General features: G+C 43.6%; 1 protein-coding gene across 2 annotated transcripts in view; it reads left to right on the top strand.

The window, feature by feature from the left end:
* Positions 1 to 3013: 3013 nt before the first annotated feature.
* EPRS1 (glutamyl-prolyl-tRNA synthetase 1) overlaps positions 3014 to 17860 on the top strand; it is an 84051-nt gene continuing 69204 nt past the window's right edge. Inside the window, exons 1-4 of one of the 2 annotated variants that reach the window (XM_063671985.1) lie at positions 3014 to 3123; positions 3688 to 3809; positions 5088 to 5563; positions 10883 to 10967. In XM_063671985.1, the coding sequence (XP_063528055.1) occupies positions 5518 to 5563; positions 10883 to 10967 (131 nt within the window). In that variant the 5' untranslated portion in view covers positions 3014 to 3123; positions 3688 to 3809; positions 5088 to 5517. The remainder of the gene's footprint in view (positions 3124 to 3687; positions 3810 to 5087; positions 5564 to 10882; positions 10968 to 17860) is intronic. The other variant, XM_054478738.2, reaches the window with a different exon arrangement.

Here is a 17860-nt window from a genome sequence, read left to right on the forward strand (position 1 = left end):
TTTTGTATATTTTTTGTAGAGATGGGGTTTCACCATGTTGCACAAGCTGGTCTCAAAATCCTGGTCTCAAGGGATCCATCCACTTCAGCTTCCCAAAACGCTGTGATTTTACAAGCGTGAGTTACCACACCGGGCCCAAAGTGATTTTTAAAAATCAAATGTAATGCCATTCCCCTTACTCAAAATATTTTATGGCTTTCCTTTGCCTTCAGGATAAAATGCAAACTCCTTATAATGATATGTGAAGCTCTTAATGGCTTCTTCCTTCTCCAGCATCAACTCTGACCCTAACCTATACTGTAGCCATGCTCAACCATTTAAAGTTCCCCTAAAACACTATCTTTTCTCTTACCATGGCTCCATTCATTGAACAAATATTTATTGAGCACCTACTATGTGTTAGGCACTGAACATAGGTACTGAACATTCTTTCTTTCTTTTTTTTTTGAGACAGTGTTTCACTCTTGTTGCCCAGGCTCACTGCAACTTCTGCCTCCCAAGTTCAAGCGATTCCCCTGCCTCAGCCTCCCGAGTAGCTGGGATTACAGGTGCCCGCCACAACGCCCGGCTAATTTTTTGAATTTTTAGTAGAGTTGGGGTTTCATCATGTTGGCCAGGCTGGTCTCGAACTCCTGACCTCAGGTGATCCACCCACCTTGGCCTCCCAAAGTGCTGGGATTACAGGTGTGATCCACCTTGCCCAGCCAGGTACTGAACATTCAACAGTGGATGTAACAGTGACCATAAGTCTGTTCCTTTGTTGAGCATGTGTTCTTGTGAAACAAGACAGATAATAAGTAAATAAAATTTTAGATTGTGGTAAATGCTATAAATGAAATCAGGAAGATGAGCTAGAAAGCAACTGGGGTGGGGTTGGAGGGTTGAAAGAGGACCTTCTGTACATAAAATAGGAGTATGTTTTCCGTGGAGGTGATGTCTGGTCAGGCACACTAAGATCTGAGATTTCTAGTGTAAATAGGAAGCAAACAACATCTCTGAGAAGACAAAGAAAAAGAACTTAAAGGAAGCCACAGTGGCTGAAGTAAAATGAACAAGGGGCAGAGTGTTATAAAATGAGGTTGGGATAGATCCTGAGGCAGAACTTGGGTATTAAAAATTATAAAAAAGAAATGAGATTGCGGATGCAGGTAGGGTTCAAGTCATCTATATCCTTAAACATTTTTAAAAAATATTTCAAGGGTTGAGGGGAAATGGGAAGTGACTGCCAAAGGGTACAAAGTTTCTTTAGAGGATGATAAAATGTTCTAGAAGTAATTGTGGTGATGATTGAACTCTGAATTATACACTTTAAATAGGTGAATTTTATGGTATGTGAATTATATCTCAATGACGCGGTTAGAAAAAATAAAATGAGGCCAGGCATGGTGGCTCACGCCTGTAATCCCAGCACTTTGGGAGGCCAAGGCAGGTGGATCACCTGAGGTCAGGAGTTCAAGACCAGCCTAGCCAACATGGAAATCCCGTCTCTACTAAAATACAAAAATTAGCTGGGCGTGGTGGCATGTGCCTTTAATCCCAGCTACTAAGAAGGCTGAGGCAGGAGAATCGCTTGAACCCGGGAGGCAGAGGTTGCAGTGTGCTGGGATTGCACCACTGCACTCCAGCCTGGGCGACAGAGTGAGACTCCATCTCAAAAAAAAAGAAAAAGAAAAAAGAAAATGGTCATATGTGTCTAGTGCCTACCACACTGTATAGCATAGCTCTGTATCTTCTTCTCCAGGCTTATCTCATCCATTTTAATAACTACTCACACCTTCAGCAAAACATTTCAACTGAGCCCCAGGTTTTATTATATTATTATAATCTGCAATTTGTAAAGGATATTTTCACCTACATATCTTACAGACATCTCAAAAAATCCGTCTAGAACCAAATAATTTGCCAACTCTGTTTCCTCTCTTGTCTTCCCTCCTTTGATAATGACATAACCATCCACCCATTTATCCAGCTGAAATCTAGGAATAAACCTAGGCAAATTTGCTTCTCGGCCGGGTGCAGTGTAATCCCAGCAATTTGGGAGGCCGAGGATGGCGGATCACTTGAGGCCAAGAGTTTGAGACCAGCTTGGCCAACATGGCGAAACCCCATCTCTACCAAAAATACAGAAAAATTAGCTGGATGTGGTGGCACATGCCTGTAATCCCAGCTACTTGGAAGGCTGAGGGATGAGAATTGCTTGAACCTGGGAGGCGGAGGTTGCAGCGAGCTGAGATTGTGCCTCTGCACTTCAGCCTGGGTGACAGGGAGACTGTATCAAAAAGAAAAAAAAATTAAAAAATTGCTTCTTTCACCATCACCTTCCCAAACATCTTGTCTGTCATTATTGATTTTACCTCCTAAATATATCTGAAACTTGTTCTCTATTCTCAGATCTTATTCCACTGCCTTAGTTCAGGCCATCATCTTTTATTTTCTCTCATATGGACTGTGGTAATAACATCTTAACTGGTTTCCCTAATGCCAGTTCTGTGCACTCCAAGTCATCTCCTATATTATTGTTAAAGTCATCCTTCTAAAATGTGATCCTAATCATATCTCCTGCTTCTGCCTAAAACTTTTCACCAACTTTCTATCATAAGATAAAATCTTGCTCCTCAGCATGATATATAGAACTCTTCCTAATTTAATCTGCCTACATTCCAGCCTTTTAGTCCCTTACTTCCAAAAGATTTTATATTCTGGCAATAACGAACTGGTCAGAGTTTTCCCAGTACACTCAGCTTCATGACTTCAGGTTTTATCTCATGTTCTTCTTTTACCCCCTTTTTTTCCCCATCCCTTAAATATACTTTTTTTGGGGGCGGGGAGGGGGACAGGGTCTTGCTCTGTTGCCAAGGATTGAATACAATGGCATGATCATAGCTCACTGCAACCTTAAACTCCTCAAATGGACTCAAGTGACCCTCCCGCCTCAACCTCCCACGTAACTGGGACTACAGGCATAAACCACCACACCCAACTAATTTTTTTTTTCTTTGTGGAGACAGGGCCTCGCTATGTTACCTAGGCTGATCTCAAACTTCTGGCCTCAAGTGATCCTCCCACCTCGGTTTCCCACAGTGCTAGGATTACAGGTGTAATTACAGGCATACAGGATTACAGGTATATTACTGTGCCCAGCCAAATATGCCATCTTTTAGCCAAAGCTTTCCTTTACCATTCTGTCTTTCCTTCCTCACTCAACATGGATAATCATCTTCCATCTTCTGAGCTATCTTTGTACTTTCTGCAAACTTTATTATTTTTACTCTCATTTCAATTTTTTTTTTTTTAGACAGAGTCTCACATCTCACTCTGTCACCCAGGCTGGAGTGTAGTGATGCGATATCGGGTCACTGCAACCTCTGCCTTCTGGGCTCAAGCAATTCTCCTGCCTCAGCCTCCAGAGTAGCTGGGATTACAGGCATGTGCCACCAAGCCTAGCTAATTTTTGTATTTTTTGTAGAGATGGGGTTTTACCATATTAGCCAGGCTGGTCTCAAACTCCTGACCTCAAGTGACCCACCCGCCTCAGCCTCCCAAAGTGCTGGGATTACAGGTGTGAGTTACTGTGCCCCGGCCCCAAAATGTTTTTAATATGAACATATTTCTATTGCTACATATATCTCACTGTGTAGCAATTTTTATTTACCTTGTGTTTTTGTTTTGTTTTGTCTTGTTTTTTAGACACAGTCTTGCTCTGTTGCCCAGGCTGGAGTGCAGTGGTGCAATCTCAGCTCACTGCAACCTCCACCTCCTGAGTTCAAGCGATTCTCCTGCCTCAGCCTCCCCAGGAGCTGGAATTACAGGTGTGTGCCACCATGCCCGCCAGGCTAATTTTTCTATGAAAACAAGGATGTCTTGGGGAGGTTAAGAAAAAGTGTAGGCGAGGATGTGGTTGAGATAGTTCCCGGAATCCATCCCGGGCCCCCGTACTTTAACACCAGCCCTTGAAATGTGTGTGCAGCTCACACACACGAATGTGTGTATACACCTTGGAGTATCTCTGGAGCTCATGCATGCACGTCCGTCACAAAGGGTTTGAAAGCGAGAATCAGATGAGATGCTGAAAAAAACACTTGTGGACTCCATGACTGGGGGCAGCATCGGAGGTTTTTTTGTTTTGTTTTTTAAATCAGGTCTCTCACTGTGTCGGCCAGGCTGGAGGGTAGTGGCTACTCACAGGCAAGTCCACGGCGAGGCCACTACCGCCTCATCTTCCTGGGCTCAGGCGATCCCGCCTCAGCCTTCTGAATAGCTGAGACTACAGGAGCGCGCCACCACGCCTATCTGCAGTGATTTTTTGTTTGTTTTGAAACGGAGTCTCAGTCTTTCGCCCAGGCTGGAGTGCAGTGGCGCGATCTCGGCTCACCGCAACCTCCTCCTCCCGGGTTCAAGCGATTCTCTTGCCTCAGCCCCCCGAGTAGCTGGGATTAAAGGTGCGCGCTACCACTCCCGGCTAATTTTTGTACTTTTAGTAGAGACCCCTGTCTCTATAGTTTCACCATGTTGATTAAGCTGGTCTCGAACTCCTGATCTCGTGATCCGCTCGCCTCGGGCCTCCCAAAGTGCTGGGATTACAGGCCTGAGCCACCGCGCCCGGCCTCTGCAGTGATTTTTTTTTTTTTCTTTTTGAGGAGTCTCACCTCTGTCGCCCAGGCTGGATGCAGTAGCACGATCTCGGCTCACTGCAACCTCCACCTCCCAGGTTCAAGCGATTCTCCTGCCTCAGCCTCCCAAGTAGCTGGGATTACAGGGGCCCACCACCATGCCAGGCTAATTTTTGTATTTTTAGTAGAGATGGGGTTTCACCATGCTGGCCAGACTCAGGTGATCCGCCCGCCTACACCTTCGAAAGTGCTGGGATTACAGGCGTGAGCCACCACGCCCGGCATGCAGTGATTTTTAAAGAGTCTTTTATAGTTCCTTTAACCATTATTTTCAATACGCAAATAACTCTTGAAAATACGTTCTTCTTTTGAAAAAAAAAAACAAAAACAAAAACGGGGGGGTATGTAAAAAATAAACAACCAGAAAAACTTCTCCCATTCCCAACGTAATCATGGCTATCGTGTGTATGCTTCCAGGACTTTTCTTTTTACATAAAGACAGTGCATGCTTTTGTTTTGTGCTTCACATAAACGCCTATCCCATCTTAAAGATGCTTTTACAACCTGCTATTTTACGACCTGCTGACTTGACGAAGTGTCGTAAAGTCCCGTCCACTTCAGCGTCTTTCCCACCGCAGCACAAAAGGCCACGCAGGCCGTTCTAACCCTAGCGGCCAAGAGGCGGGGTGGCAGGCTCTGGAGCCTGCGGGCAGGGAAGAAGACGGCGCGCGACGATGTCGCACCGCGGCGTGCGCGGTGTCGGCAGTAGCTGCGGCGCAGGGGCGGAGCGAAAGCTGCGGCGGCGTCGGGTACGCGCACACGTTGCATCTTCTTCCTTTCGCGGGGTACTGCGTGGTTCTGGCACCAGCCAGGCGTACTGACAGGTAGACCAGCGGGACTGGTGGAGATGGCGACGCTCTCTCTGACCGTGAATTCAGGAGACCCTCCGCTAGGTAAGGGGCCGAGACCAATGACCTGTGTGGGTTGCATCAGCCAGGGAGGGTGCGGGGCGAGGAAGGTCGCTGCGCCCCGGCTTTGCGCAGTGGTGGTCACCATCTGGGAGGTTGGACCTGCCCTTCGCCCCAGAATTGTACGTGGAGGAGGCTCCGCACCCCTCGCCCCGTGTCCCCGGCAGGTGCATCTGCTCCTGAAGATGGTTTTCCCGGGCATGGAGGGAGGCGCAGTGTGAGCCCAGGCTAGGCAACACGAGACTCCGCTTCGGATCTTCTTCTCAGAGGGATGAACTCCCAGTCAACTCATCTCTCCCTTTTTCCCCCGGAGAGCGAGAGTTGCTCGTGGAAATAAGATTTTAAAACTTAAAATCCAATTATCGTCGCTTCTCTTTTAGCATTTTTCCCCTGACTCCTTTTCTTGCCCCCTTTCCTGTCCTCTCCTCTCAGGAGAAATCCTCAGTTCTCTTGAGTCAAATTTTCCTTACGTTTTATCGAGTTCAGAAGAAAGAACCCAGACGAGCGTATTAGCATTTAGGATTTCAACTGAGGCTGCATTTATTTTTAATTAAAGGTGGTAGGGTAATTGGGGAAAACACCCAGGTATACTGTAGACTGATACGGTTGCTTTTACTGCACCCTGTGGATGTGTAGTAAATTTCAGAGTAAACATTGGATCTGTCTCCTTACTGATACATCTTCAGTTCTGTTTGGAATTATTTTTTCGACATGACCAAGGTTATTGTTGGTAGATTGCTTAGAATTTCTGCTTTTTCATTACTTTGGGAAATTACACAGAATAATTTAAGTAGTTTGCCGATTTTTTTTTTCTTTTGAGAGTCAGGGTCTTGCTTTATCGTCCAGGTTGGAGTGCAGTGGCACTTTAAAGGCTCACTGCAGCCTCGAACTTCCGGGCTCAGATGATCCTCCCACCTCAGCCTCCTTAGTAGCTGGGACTACAGACGCGTGCCACCATGCCTGGCTAATTTTGTGTTTGTGTCTTTTTTGGAAAGATGGCGTTTCACTGTGTTGCCCAGGCTGGTCTCAAACTCCTGGGCTCAAGCCTTCCTGGCTTGGCCTCCCAAAGTACTAGGATTACAGGCATGAGCCACGGTACCCAGCCTGACCTAATATTTGTTAATGCATACGTATGATAATACACACACAGTACTTTTTAATGTTCAAGAAGCCCATACCTTTATGTACAATTGGCCACGTGGGGCTGATGAAATTATTCATTATGTTCTCAACTTTGGTCATGTTTTAAGGTTGTTGAACAAAAACACAACTTAGTAGCCATTTTAAAAATTTAAAAGATGATAATGTTTTGGCATATTGGTTGCAGTAATGGACTAACCGCACAACAAATCAATGAACTCTAAAAGGAATGGGTTTGATTCCTGAGCTGGAGAGGCATTAGAGTGCCCTCATGGTTGAGAGCAAAGACGTTTCGTTCCTGCAGACCTGAGTCCAATCCTGGCTGCCACTTATTAGTTGTGAAACCTTGACAAGTTCCTTATTTAGCTTCTCCCATAGTTTCCTTGTTTTAAGAAAGGGAGAATAATGTCTGACAGATAGGATTGGTTGCCAGAGTTAAGTGAGACTATGGTTAAAGTTCCTGATACTGTTTTTTTTTTTTTTTTTTTTGAGACCGAGCTCATTGCAACCTCTGTCTCCCAGGATCAAGCGATTCTTGTTCTCAGCCACATGAGTAGTTGCGCTTACAGGTGCGCACCACCACGCCCGCCTAATTTTTGAATTTTTTAGTAGACACAGCATTTTGCCATGTTGGCCAGGCTGGTCTCAAACTCCTGACCTCAAGCAGTCCGCCCGCCTTGGCCTCCCAAAGTGCCAGGACCACAGATGTGAGCCACCATGCCCAGCCTCCTGATACATTTTTTGTTATTTAGAAAATCACCCTGAAGGTGGCCTGTTTCTGTAGTGTATTACAGAACTCAGAATTCTGCCAGTATTCTATGAAACTCTTGTCATTTTGAACTGTATGCCAATTATCAAATATATCATTTTTCTAATTGCTCCTCCCCCTTTTTAATTTTTGATTTAATTATTCCCAGTTGTTTAATTCAATTACACTTTATCTTTAAGTAATATAATTAGATGAAACATTTTAAAATAATAGGTTGCATTGCTAGAATTTTCCTATTTTATATGCATTCATCATGTTATATATTTAATGTTAATTTCAAACTTAAAACAAAGATGCAAGGCTAGAACAAAGACCTTTTTCCCCGGTACCACCCAAGAGCATACTGTAGATATGAGGCTTCAGTATCTCAGCATAACTCCAGTGTACATCCCCAACAAACTTGGAAACTCCACGTGATCTCACACAAGCACCCAAATCAGGAAATACACTTGGATACAATGCTTCCATCTAATGCACAGACCCCATCCTTGTTCTATCACTATTTGTTACAACCAGACCCTCCATAGTGTTGAGATCAAAATCCTGTATTATGCTTTGTTTGCATCTAACTGTCACCTCTCTCCAGTTTCTTTCAGTCTGGAATGGCTTCCTAGTCTTCCCTTGGCTTTCATAGCTTTGACCTTTCTGAAGATTACAGGCCACTTAACTTGAAGAATATCCCCTGTTTAAGTTGTCTGATATTTCCTGGTGTCTAGATTCAGGCTCTGTGTCTTTCGCAGGAATAGCAGTTATTCCTTGTTCTTCATTGCAGCCCATCAGTTGGTGCATGAATTTAATTTTCCCATTACTGATGATTCTAACCTTGATTTTAATGGGCAGATGCATTGGAATCATGTAAATGTTCCACTTTGCATGAGATCTTCACCCACTAGTTTCAGTATCCGTTGATACTTCCTGCCTAACTTGATTTTTATGATTTTGTGATGTTTGCGAGATAGTGACTTTCCAATTCTACCATTCCTTCTGTAGGTATTAGTTGGCATTTTTCTGTGAGGAGAGCTTCTCTTTTTCCCATTTAAAAAAATCATAGCAAAATCTACTCAAGAAGTTACAATTTGTATTATTTTCATTTTCTATTTAAAATTATTTTATTTTTAAAAATTAGTTTTATTGAATTATAACTTGTATACAATTAAGTTCACCACTTGTAAGTGATTGACAAATGTATACAGTGTGTGGTCTACACCACAGTCATCATGTAGAATATTTCCATTACTTCAGAAAGTCCTCTCATGCCCCTTTGCAGTCATTTCTTTCCCTACTCCTGGCACCTAATAGCGACTCGTCTTCTTTTTGTCACTCTTGTTTTGCTTTTTCTATAATTTCATATAAATTGAATCATATTATATGTATTCTTATATTCTCATATGTGCCTAGGATAATACTTCTGAAATTCATATATCTTTTTGTCTATGACAGTAGTTTACTTTTGTTGTTGTTGATGTTGTTTTGTTTTGTTTTTTGTTTTTTGAGATGGAGTCTCACCCTGTCACCAGGCTGGAGTGCAGTAGTGTGATCTTGGCTCGCTGAAACCTCTGCCTCCCAGATTCATGCGATCCTCCTGCCTCAGCCTCCCGAGTAGCTGGGACTATAGGCCTGTGCCGCCACGCCCAGCTAATTTTTATATTTTTAGTAGAGACTCTATGTCCTTTCGACATACGTGCTCTCTCTCTTTGAGTACTCCTTTGCTTTTTAACACAATAAGATTTTTCAGGTTTATTTTGCACCTTCCTTGCCACAGCCCTGTTTCCAGTGGAACATGGTGTTTATAAACCAGTATCTGGGTGCTAGTTGTCCATCTTTTTTTTTTAGACGGAATTTCACTCTTGTTGCCCAGGCTGGAGTGCAATAGCGCAATCTTGGCTCACCACAACCTCTGCCTCCCAGGTTCAAGCGATTCTCCTGCCTCAACCTTCTGAGTAGCTGGGATTACAGGCATGTGCCACCACACCTGGCTAATTTTGTATTTTTAGTGGAGATGGGGTTTCTCCATGTTGGTCAGGCTGGTCTCGAACTCCCGACCTCAGGTGATCCGCCCACCTCATCCTCCCAAAGTGCTGGGATTATAGGCGTGAGCCACTGCGCCTGGCCTGTCTATCTTAACCAAATTAAGGGACAGAGGATTAATGAATCAATTAAGTGTCAAGAGGCCATATTACACTGTTTTAGAGTTTGAGCTGTGGACTACATGAGGCTTGCATTCAGATCCTGACTGCCATATATTTTGTCAAGGACATTAGGCTGGTTATTTAACTCCTTTAAGCCTTACTTTCCTATTCTGTAAAATGGGGATGGAAGTATCTCTCTTTTTTTTTTTTGAGACAGTTTCGCTGTGTCATTCAGGCAGGAACACAGTGGTGCAATCACGGCTCACTGCGGCCATGACTTCCCAGGCTCAAGCAGTCCTCCCACCTCAGCCCCCTGGGTAGCTGGGACCACAGGTGTGTACCACTGTGCCTAGCTAATTTTTGTATTTTTTTGTAGAGACAGAGTCTCACTATGTTGCCCAGGCTGGTCTTGAACTTGTGGGTTCAAGCAGTCCTCCCACCTCAGCCTCCCAAAGTGCTGGGATTATAGGCATGAGATATCATGTCCTTTGAATCTAACTCTACAGGTTACCCCAAAGATGAAAAATTATAACTGTAAAGCATTTGGCATAGTGACTAAGACATAATAGTCACTCAAATACTATTAACGATAGCTTTTTTTTCTTTTTTTTTAGTTTTTTAAAAATCCAAGGTCAACATATTAACAAAAGCTTTTATGTAAGGCACTATACTATTTTTTTTTTTTAAGATGCAGTTTCGCTCTTGTCACCCAGGCTGGAGTGCAGTGGCTCAATCTCGGCTCACCATAACCTCCACCTCCCAGGTTCAAGCGATTCTCCTGCCTCAGCCTCCCGAGTAGCTGGGGTTACAGGCATGCGCCACCATGACTGGCTAATTTTATATTTTTAGTAGAGACGGGGTTTCTCCATGTTGGTGAGGCTGGTCTTGAACTCCCGCCCTCAGATGATCCGCCTGCCTCGGCCTCCCAAAGTGCTGGGATTACAGGCATGAGCCACCATGCCTGGCTGGCACTATACTAATTTCTTTTTGTCTCTGAAGGGAGAAGCAGATTAATTTCAGTGTCTCTAACTGAAAGCTGAACAAATTCAAAACCAGTTGGATATGCTAGTGAATGGATTCTGGATTCTGATTTGTTGCTGCTCTGAGACAAAAGACTATATTTTCTGCCTACAGACTACTGAGAAAAAAGTTCACTCCTTATAGGACTTAATATTGGTTTGTTGACTCATCCTGATTGCTTTATGATTCCAGTTATAAATACTGCATTGCTTTTAAATATAAAAAATATTTTCATATTATTTATAGGAGCTTTGCTGGCAGTAGAACACGTGAAAGACGATGTCAGCATTTCCATTGAAGAAGGGAAAGAGAATATTCTTCATGTTTCTGAGTAAGTGTTTTCATCTTTTTATTTTCAGTACTGATTGGCTTTTTCTTTTTTTTAGAGTTTTTTTTTAGAGACAGAGTCTCCCTCTTTTGCCCAGGCTGGCATGATCATAGCTCACTGTACCTAGAACTCGTGGACTCAGGCTCCTGCCATCTCAGCCTCCCGAGTAGCTAGGACTGCAGGCACATGCCTCCACACCTGGCTAATTAAAAAATGTTTTTTGTAGAGAGGGGGTATCACTGTGTTCCCCAGGCCAGTTTTGAACTCCTGGCCTCAAGCCATCCTCTGACCTCAGCATCCCAAAGCACTAGGGTTAAAGACGTGAGCCACCGCATTTGGCCTTTGAATGGCATTTAAAGAAATATTTGGCATCGCCGGGTGTGGTGGCTCACACATGTAATCCCAGCACTTTGGGAGGCCGAGGCAGGCGGATCACAAGGTCAGGAGATCGAGACCATCCTGGGTAACACAGTGAAACCCTGTCTCTACTAAAAATACAAAAAATTATCCACGTGTGGTGGCACGTGCTTGTAATCCCAGCTACCTGGGAGGCTGAGGCAGGAGAATTGCTTGAACCCGGGAGGTGGAGGCTGCAGTAAACCGAGAATGCGCCACTGCACTCCAGCCTGGGTGACAGAGTTAGACTCTGTCTCAAAAAAAAAAAAAAAATTCAGCATTAAATGTTGTATGCTTGTTTTACTTACTAATTAGGTAGATTGTCCCTAGAAAGAAGTATACTTTTCTTTATTCTAAAAGAATTGAATCTAGAGACTTAAATTTTTCAGCAAACTGATTCCCCATGTAATCTGTTTAAAAGGAACTAGAGGTCTAGCTTTGAGAGCCCATCTGCAACACCAGCTCCTGAAATGAGGCACAGTTATTTTATTGGACTGGTCTATTCCCAGAAATGAGTGACTGGTTTAATGGGATCCTTTGGTGCCCAGCTATTGATTTTTTCCTGTACAACCACCAACTCAGCTTTTAACTGAAACTTCTAGGGAAGTTTCAGACAGGGGAATGTTGCTTCAGAAAGTGATACCCCAAAGACTGGCACTTTGACATGCTGAGAGGCCTTAGAAGCTACCTTAGAATCAGGGTACCTCTAACCTTGTTTCCTTTCACAACCCAACATGCCCACCTCCCCCATCATATAGAGAGGGACTTTCTAGAATTTCCTCATCTGGCCAAGAAAGCATCTTTCCAAAAGAAATGCAGTTGACTTAAGTCCCCTCCTTGGGGATCTCATCAAAATAATCTGGAAAGATCAGTCAATCCCAGCTCAGACAGATTTCACCTGCTCTTCTGAGGGCAGCTTCAAGATATTACCTAGGTGACTTTATCCGTGTAATAAGACAGTCTTTGTTCCTGTGCTGCTCTGTTTCTTATCTTCCTTTAATGTTGCTCTCTCACCTCCCTGTGCCCACTTCCTGGTCCATTTATTCTGATGATTTACTTTCGCTCAAAAGAATTATCTGCATTCCCTGTCTTTCTGCTCCCCTATGAAACAGGGTATGTGGCCAGGCGCGGTGGCTCACGCCTGTAGTATCAACACTTTGAGAGGCCAAGGTGGGTGGATCACTTGACGTCAGGAGTCCGAGACCAGCCTGGCCAACTTGGTGAAACCTTGTTTCTACTAAAAATACAAAAAAATATTAGCTGGGCATGGTGGCGCGTGCCTGTAGTCCCAGCTACTCAGGAGGCTGAGGCAGGAGAATAGCTTGAACCTGGTGGGCGTACATTGCAGTGAGTCGAGATCATGCCACTGCACTCCAGCCTGGGCGACAGAGCAAGATTCTGTCTCAAAAAAAAAAACTCAAAAAACTTTGCCAGATAGAAGAATCTGGACCAGATTGAAAGAGGGTTTCAAAGATATATTTTTAAGCAGGATGCAGATTTGAAATGTTTAAACACACTGTTAAAGGTCCCTAATAAACTGCTGTAAGAAAGACTTGTATTGGGGAAGGGATAAAATATAAAAAATAAGAGTATTACCAGCTTGGTGTCATTTTCTCATGAAAAAAACTGAGACAGAAATAGGTTTGAAAGAGGTGCCATGCAGCTTCTTGACTTGGAGAACTGCAGTCCCCCTTGTTGAGCCTCAAAGGGAAAATGAAAAGAATGCAAGAGGAGGATTTCCGTTCTCTACCATACCACTCTTTATCCTGATGTTTTATAATTCTTTGTTGACTAAAAATAATTGAATATGGCATAGTTTTATTAAGAGTTGTAATACATAAAATGTCACTAGTTCAAATATGTTGATTTTAAAAGCCAGATGTTATTTATGTAGTATCTATAGTGATGTTACTTTCTCCTACCTGCAGTGATTGGAATTAGGCTAGTGTTGTCTTGTAAGTTAACTTTAATGAATAAATCTAATGATTCTTGCCTTAATAAAAGTACTGCCTCAAGACAGAAAAATAGTCATTACTGAAATGCTTGGCGTCTGTTAATAGTAGGTACATATTTCACTTGAAAGCCACTAATTTGTCTTTGCCAGACTTACTCTTACTGTTGACTTGCTGGTCACAAAATTTATAAACTGTTTGTAGTGATAATCACAAAGGTGACTGTGCATAAAATGAATAAAGGAAATTAATCTGTAATTGCATTCTCAAAGTACTAACCTAAATGTTCTGTGTGCCTCTTGCCCTCTCAATCCTCACTGCAGCCTTGGTCTCCTGGGCTCAGACGATTCCCCTGCCTCAGTGCCCCCTCCCCTCCAACCTGGCCCCCAAGTAGCTGGGACCACAGACACATGCCACCATGCCAGCAAATTTTTGTATTTTTGTAGAGATGGGATTTCGCTATGTTGCCTAGGCTGGTCTTTACCTCCTGGGCTCAAGGGATCCGCCCACTTCGGCCTCCCAAAATACTGGGATTATAGGCATGAGCCACCGCACCTAGCCGCAAAGGTAAACTTTTTATGTGTTCAAAATTAATGTCTTTCTACAAGGTTCCAAGTATCATATTTGATCATTTATTTTATTTATTTATTTATGTATTTTAAGATGGAGTTTTGCTTTTGTTGCCCAGGCTGGAGTGCAATGGTACGATCTCTGCTCACTGCAACCTCTGCCTCCTGGGTTCAAGTGATTCTCCTGCCTCAGCCTCCTGAGTAGCTGGGATTACAGGCACCCGCCACCATGCCTGGCTGATTTTTGTATTTTCAGTAGATTCGGGGTTTCACCGTGTTGGTCAGGCTGGTCTTGAACTCCTGACCTCAGGTGATCCGCCCACCTCGGCCTCCCAAAGTGCTAGGATCACAGGCGTGAGCCACTGTGCCGGCCTTGATCATGTTTTTTAAATGTCTTGACAAAGCTAGTCTATTAAAAATTTTTTTTTTTTTTAGAAATAGAGTCTTGCTCTGTCACCCAGGCTGGAGTGCAGTGGCACGATCATGGCTCACTGTTGCCTTAAACTCCTGGGATCAAGCCATCTTCCTGCCTCAGCTTCCCAAGTAGCTGGACTATAGGTCTGTACCACCATGCCAAGCTAATTTTGAGAGACAGGGTCTTGCGTTATTGTCTAGTCTGGTCTTATCTCCTGACCTCAAGCTGTCCTCCCATCTTGACCTTGCAAAGTGCTGGCATTGCAGGCATGAGCCATTGTACCTGGCCCTAGTCTGTTTTTTCATTAAAAGTTTTTTATGTGGCTGATATTTATTTTTTTTAGAGATGGAGTCTCACTCTGTCGCCTAGGCTGGAGTGCAGTGGTGTTATCATAGCTCACTGCAGCCTTGAGCTCCTGGGCTCAAGTTATCCCCCTGCCTCAGCCTCCTGAGTACCTGAGACCATAGGCATGTGCCACCACACCTGACTGATTTTTGAAATATTTTGTAGAGATAGGATCTCACTTTGTTGCCCACGCTGGTCTCAGACTCCTGGCATCAAGCAGTCCTCCTGCCTTGGCTTCCCAAAGTGCTGGGGAGTTTTGTTGAGATAGGATCTTTTTCTGTTGCTCATACTTGAGTGCAGTGGCACAATCACGGCTCGCTACTCACTGCATACTTAAACCCCTGGGTTTAAGCGATCCTCCTGCCACAGCCTCCCGAGTAGCTGGGACTACAGACATGCACTACTACACTCGGCTAATTTTTAAAAAATTTTTTGTAGGGACAGGGTTGCCCTATGTTGCCTAGGCTGGTCTTGAACTCCTGGCTTAAAGTGATCCTCCTGCCTCAGCCTCCCAAAGTGCTGGGAGTATAGGTGTGAGCCACCACGCCCAGCCTCATTAAATTTTTTTTTTTTTTTTTTTTTTTAATCAAAGCTATGGCTGGGCTTTGTGACTCACACCTGTAATCCCAGCACTTTGAGAGACCAGGGTAGGTAGATTGCCTGAGCTCAGGAGTTTGAGACCAGCCGGGCAACATGGCAAAACCTCGCCTCTACAAAAAATACAAAAATTAGCTAAGAGTAGTAGCACACTCCTCTGGTCCCAGCTACTTGTGGGGCTGATGCCTGGGAGTTGCTTGAGCCTGGGAGGTCAAGGGTGTACTGAACTGATATTGTGCCCTGTACTCCAGCCTGAGTGATAGAGGGAGAACCCCATCTCTAAAAAATAAAACAAAAAAACCAGAGCTACATATGCAAATACTTTAGTGGCATAGTGCTGTAAGTATTTTAGTAAAAACCACCAGTCATTCACTTCCCATCTTCTATTTTTCCCTCTATAGGAACAAACATTTCAACTCTTTTGAGCTGATTATTTTGTATTGACCTCTGTCTTTAACATTCTAGTATTGTTTCTCCTTATTTTTCCAGTTTTAGACAATATCTTTCCACTAAGAAAGAGAAAGCTGAGCCGGGCATAGTGGCTCAAGCCTGTAATCCTAGCACTTTGGGAGGCCGAGGTGAGTGGATTGCTTGAGCTCAGCAGTTCGAGACCAGCCTGGGCAACATAGCAAAATCCTGTCTACAAAAAAAAAAGCAAAAATTAGCTGGGTGTACTCCCAGCTACTTGGGAGGCTGAGGCAGGACGATCACTTGAGCCCAGGAGACGGAGGTTGCAGTAGAGCCAGGATCACACCACTACACTCCAGCTTGGAAGACAGAGGGAGACCCTGTCTCAAAAAAAAAAAAAAAAAAAAAAAAGATAAACTGAGCTGGGTGTGGTGGCTCACGCCTTTAATCCCAGCACTTTGGGAGGCCAAGGCAGACAGATCACCTGAGGTCAGGAGTTCGAGACCAGCTTGACCAACATGGAGAAACCCCATCTCTACTAAAAATACAAAACTTGCCGGGCATGGTGGTGCATGCCTGTAATCCCACCTACTCAGGAGGCTGAGGCAGGAGAATTGCTTGAACCCGGGAGGTGGAGGTTGCAGTGAGCTGAGATTGTGCCATTGCACTGTAGCCTGGGCAACAATAGTGAAACTCCATCTCAAAAAAAAAAAAAAAAAAAGATAAAGCTGAAACACTTTCCCCTGTTGCCACTACATGCACACAGTCACCCCATACTCATAAACTTCTGCTCTCTATCTCCCCCTTTCTCCCAGTGTAGTTGTACCATAATTGTCATTTGATTACCATTCTGTATTTACATTATAATGGCCGTGTAAGTTTTATTTACTGCTGAGCCACATAGTATAATTGCTTTTCATGTAAAACTATTAGTTTTCCATGGGATAATTGGTGTTTGTTTGCTTTGTAATTTTCTTCTGAAACTTTCTGATTTCTGAACTTTTCTGTGTGACTTCAGGAAGTTTAGAGGAATCTTCCCTTAGGAGTCAGTATTCTCAAATTTTACAATAATATGCTTTAGTTTGGGTCTATTTTTCATCTGTTCTGCTGGGCATTTGGTTGCCTCTTTCATTGTGGAAACTTGGAAATCCTGCTTTTGGAAATTGAAAACATTTTTTCTTTGAAAAATGTTTTTCTCTCTATTTTCTGTTCTTTATGTGGATGTTGGGATTAGTCCTTTTATTTTTCTAAGTTGTCACATCCATTTTCCATCTCTCTCTCTCTTTTTTTTTTTTTTTTTTTCAGACGGAGTCTTGCTCTGTTGCCCAGGCTGGAGTGCAGTGGCACAATCCAGGCTCACTGCAACCTCCGCCTCCCAGGTTCAAGCAATTCTCCTGCCTCAGCCTCCCAAGTAGCTGGGATTACAGGCGTGTGCCACCACGCCCGGCTAATTTTTGTATTTTTAGTAGAGGTGGGATTTCACTATGTTGTTCAGGCTGGTCTGGAACTCCTGACCTCTGGTGATCCACCTACCTCGGCCTCCCAAAGTGCTGGGATCACAGGTGTGAGCCACTGCGCCTGGCCTCTTTATTTTTATTTTTAGAGATGGAGGTCTCAGTATGCTGTCTAGGCTGGAGTGCAGTGGATAGTCACAGGTGCAATTATAGCACACTACAGCATCCAACTCCTCGGCTTAGCGATACACCTGCTTCAGCCCCCTGAGTAGTTGGGACTACAGGTGTGTACCAACATGCCTGGCCCATTTTTTTTTTTTCCTTTACTTTCTGGAAAGTTCCTCAACATTATTATCCATTTTTCTATTGAGGTTTTTAATTTTGGCTATTATATTTTTAGTATCTGAGTGTTCTGTTTTTTTACATTCTGGATACTCTTTTTGTAGTATCCTGTTGTTTCATGATTGCAGTATTTTTGTTTCATTGCTAAAAATAAATTTATTCTTTTAAGAACTTTTATTTTAGGTTCAGTAGTACATGTGCAGGTTTGTTATGTAGGTAAACTTGTGTCATGGGGTTTGTTGTACATATTATTTTGTCACCCAGGTACTAAGCCATCCAATAGTTATTTTTTCTGCTCTTCTCCCTCCTCCCAGCATCCACCCTCAAGCCCCAGTGTCTGTCGTTCACTTTTTTGTGTTCATGTGTTCTCATCATTAAGCTCCCACTTATAAGTGAGAACATGCAGTATTTGGTTTTC

This window comes from Pongo pygmaeus, chromosome 1, assembly GCF_028885625.2.
Source record: "Pongo pygmaeus isolate AG05252 chromosome 1, NHGRI_mPonPyg2-v2.0_pri, whole genome shotgun sequence".
Taxonomy (NCBI): Eukaryota; Metazoa; Chordata; class Mammalia; order Primates; family Hominidae; genus Pongo; species Pongo pygmaeus.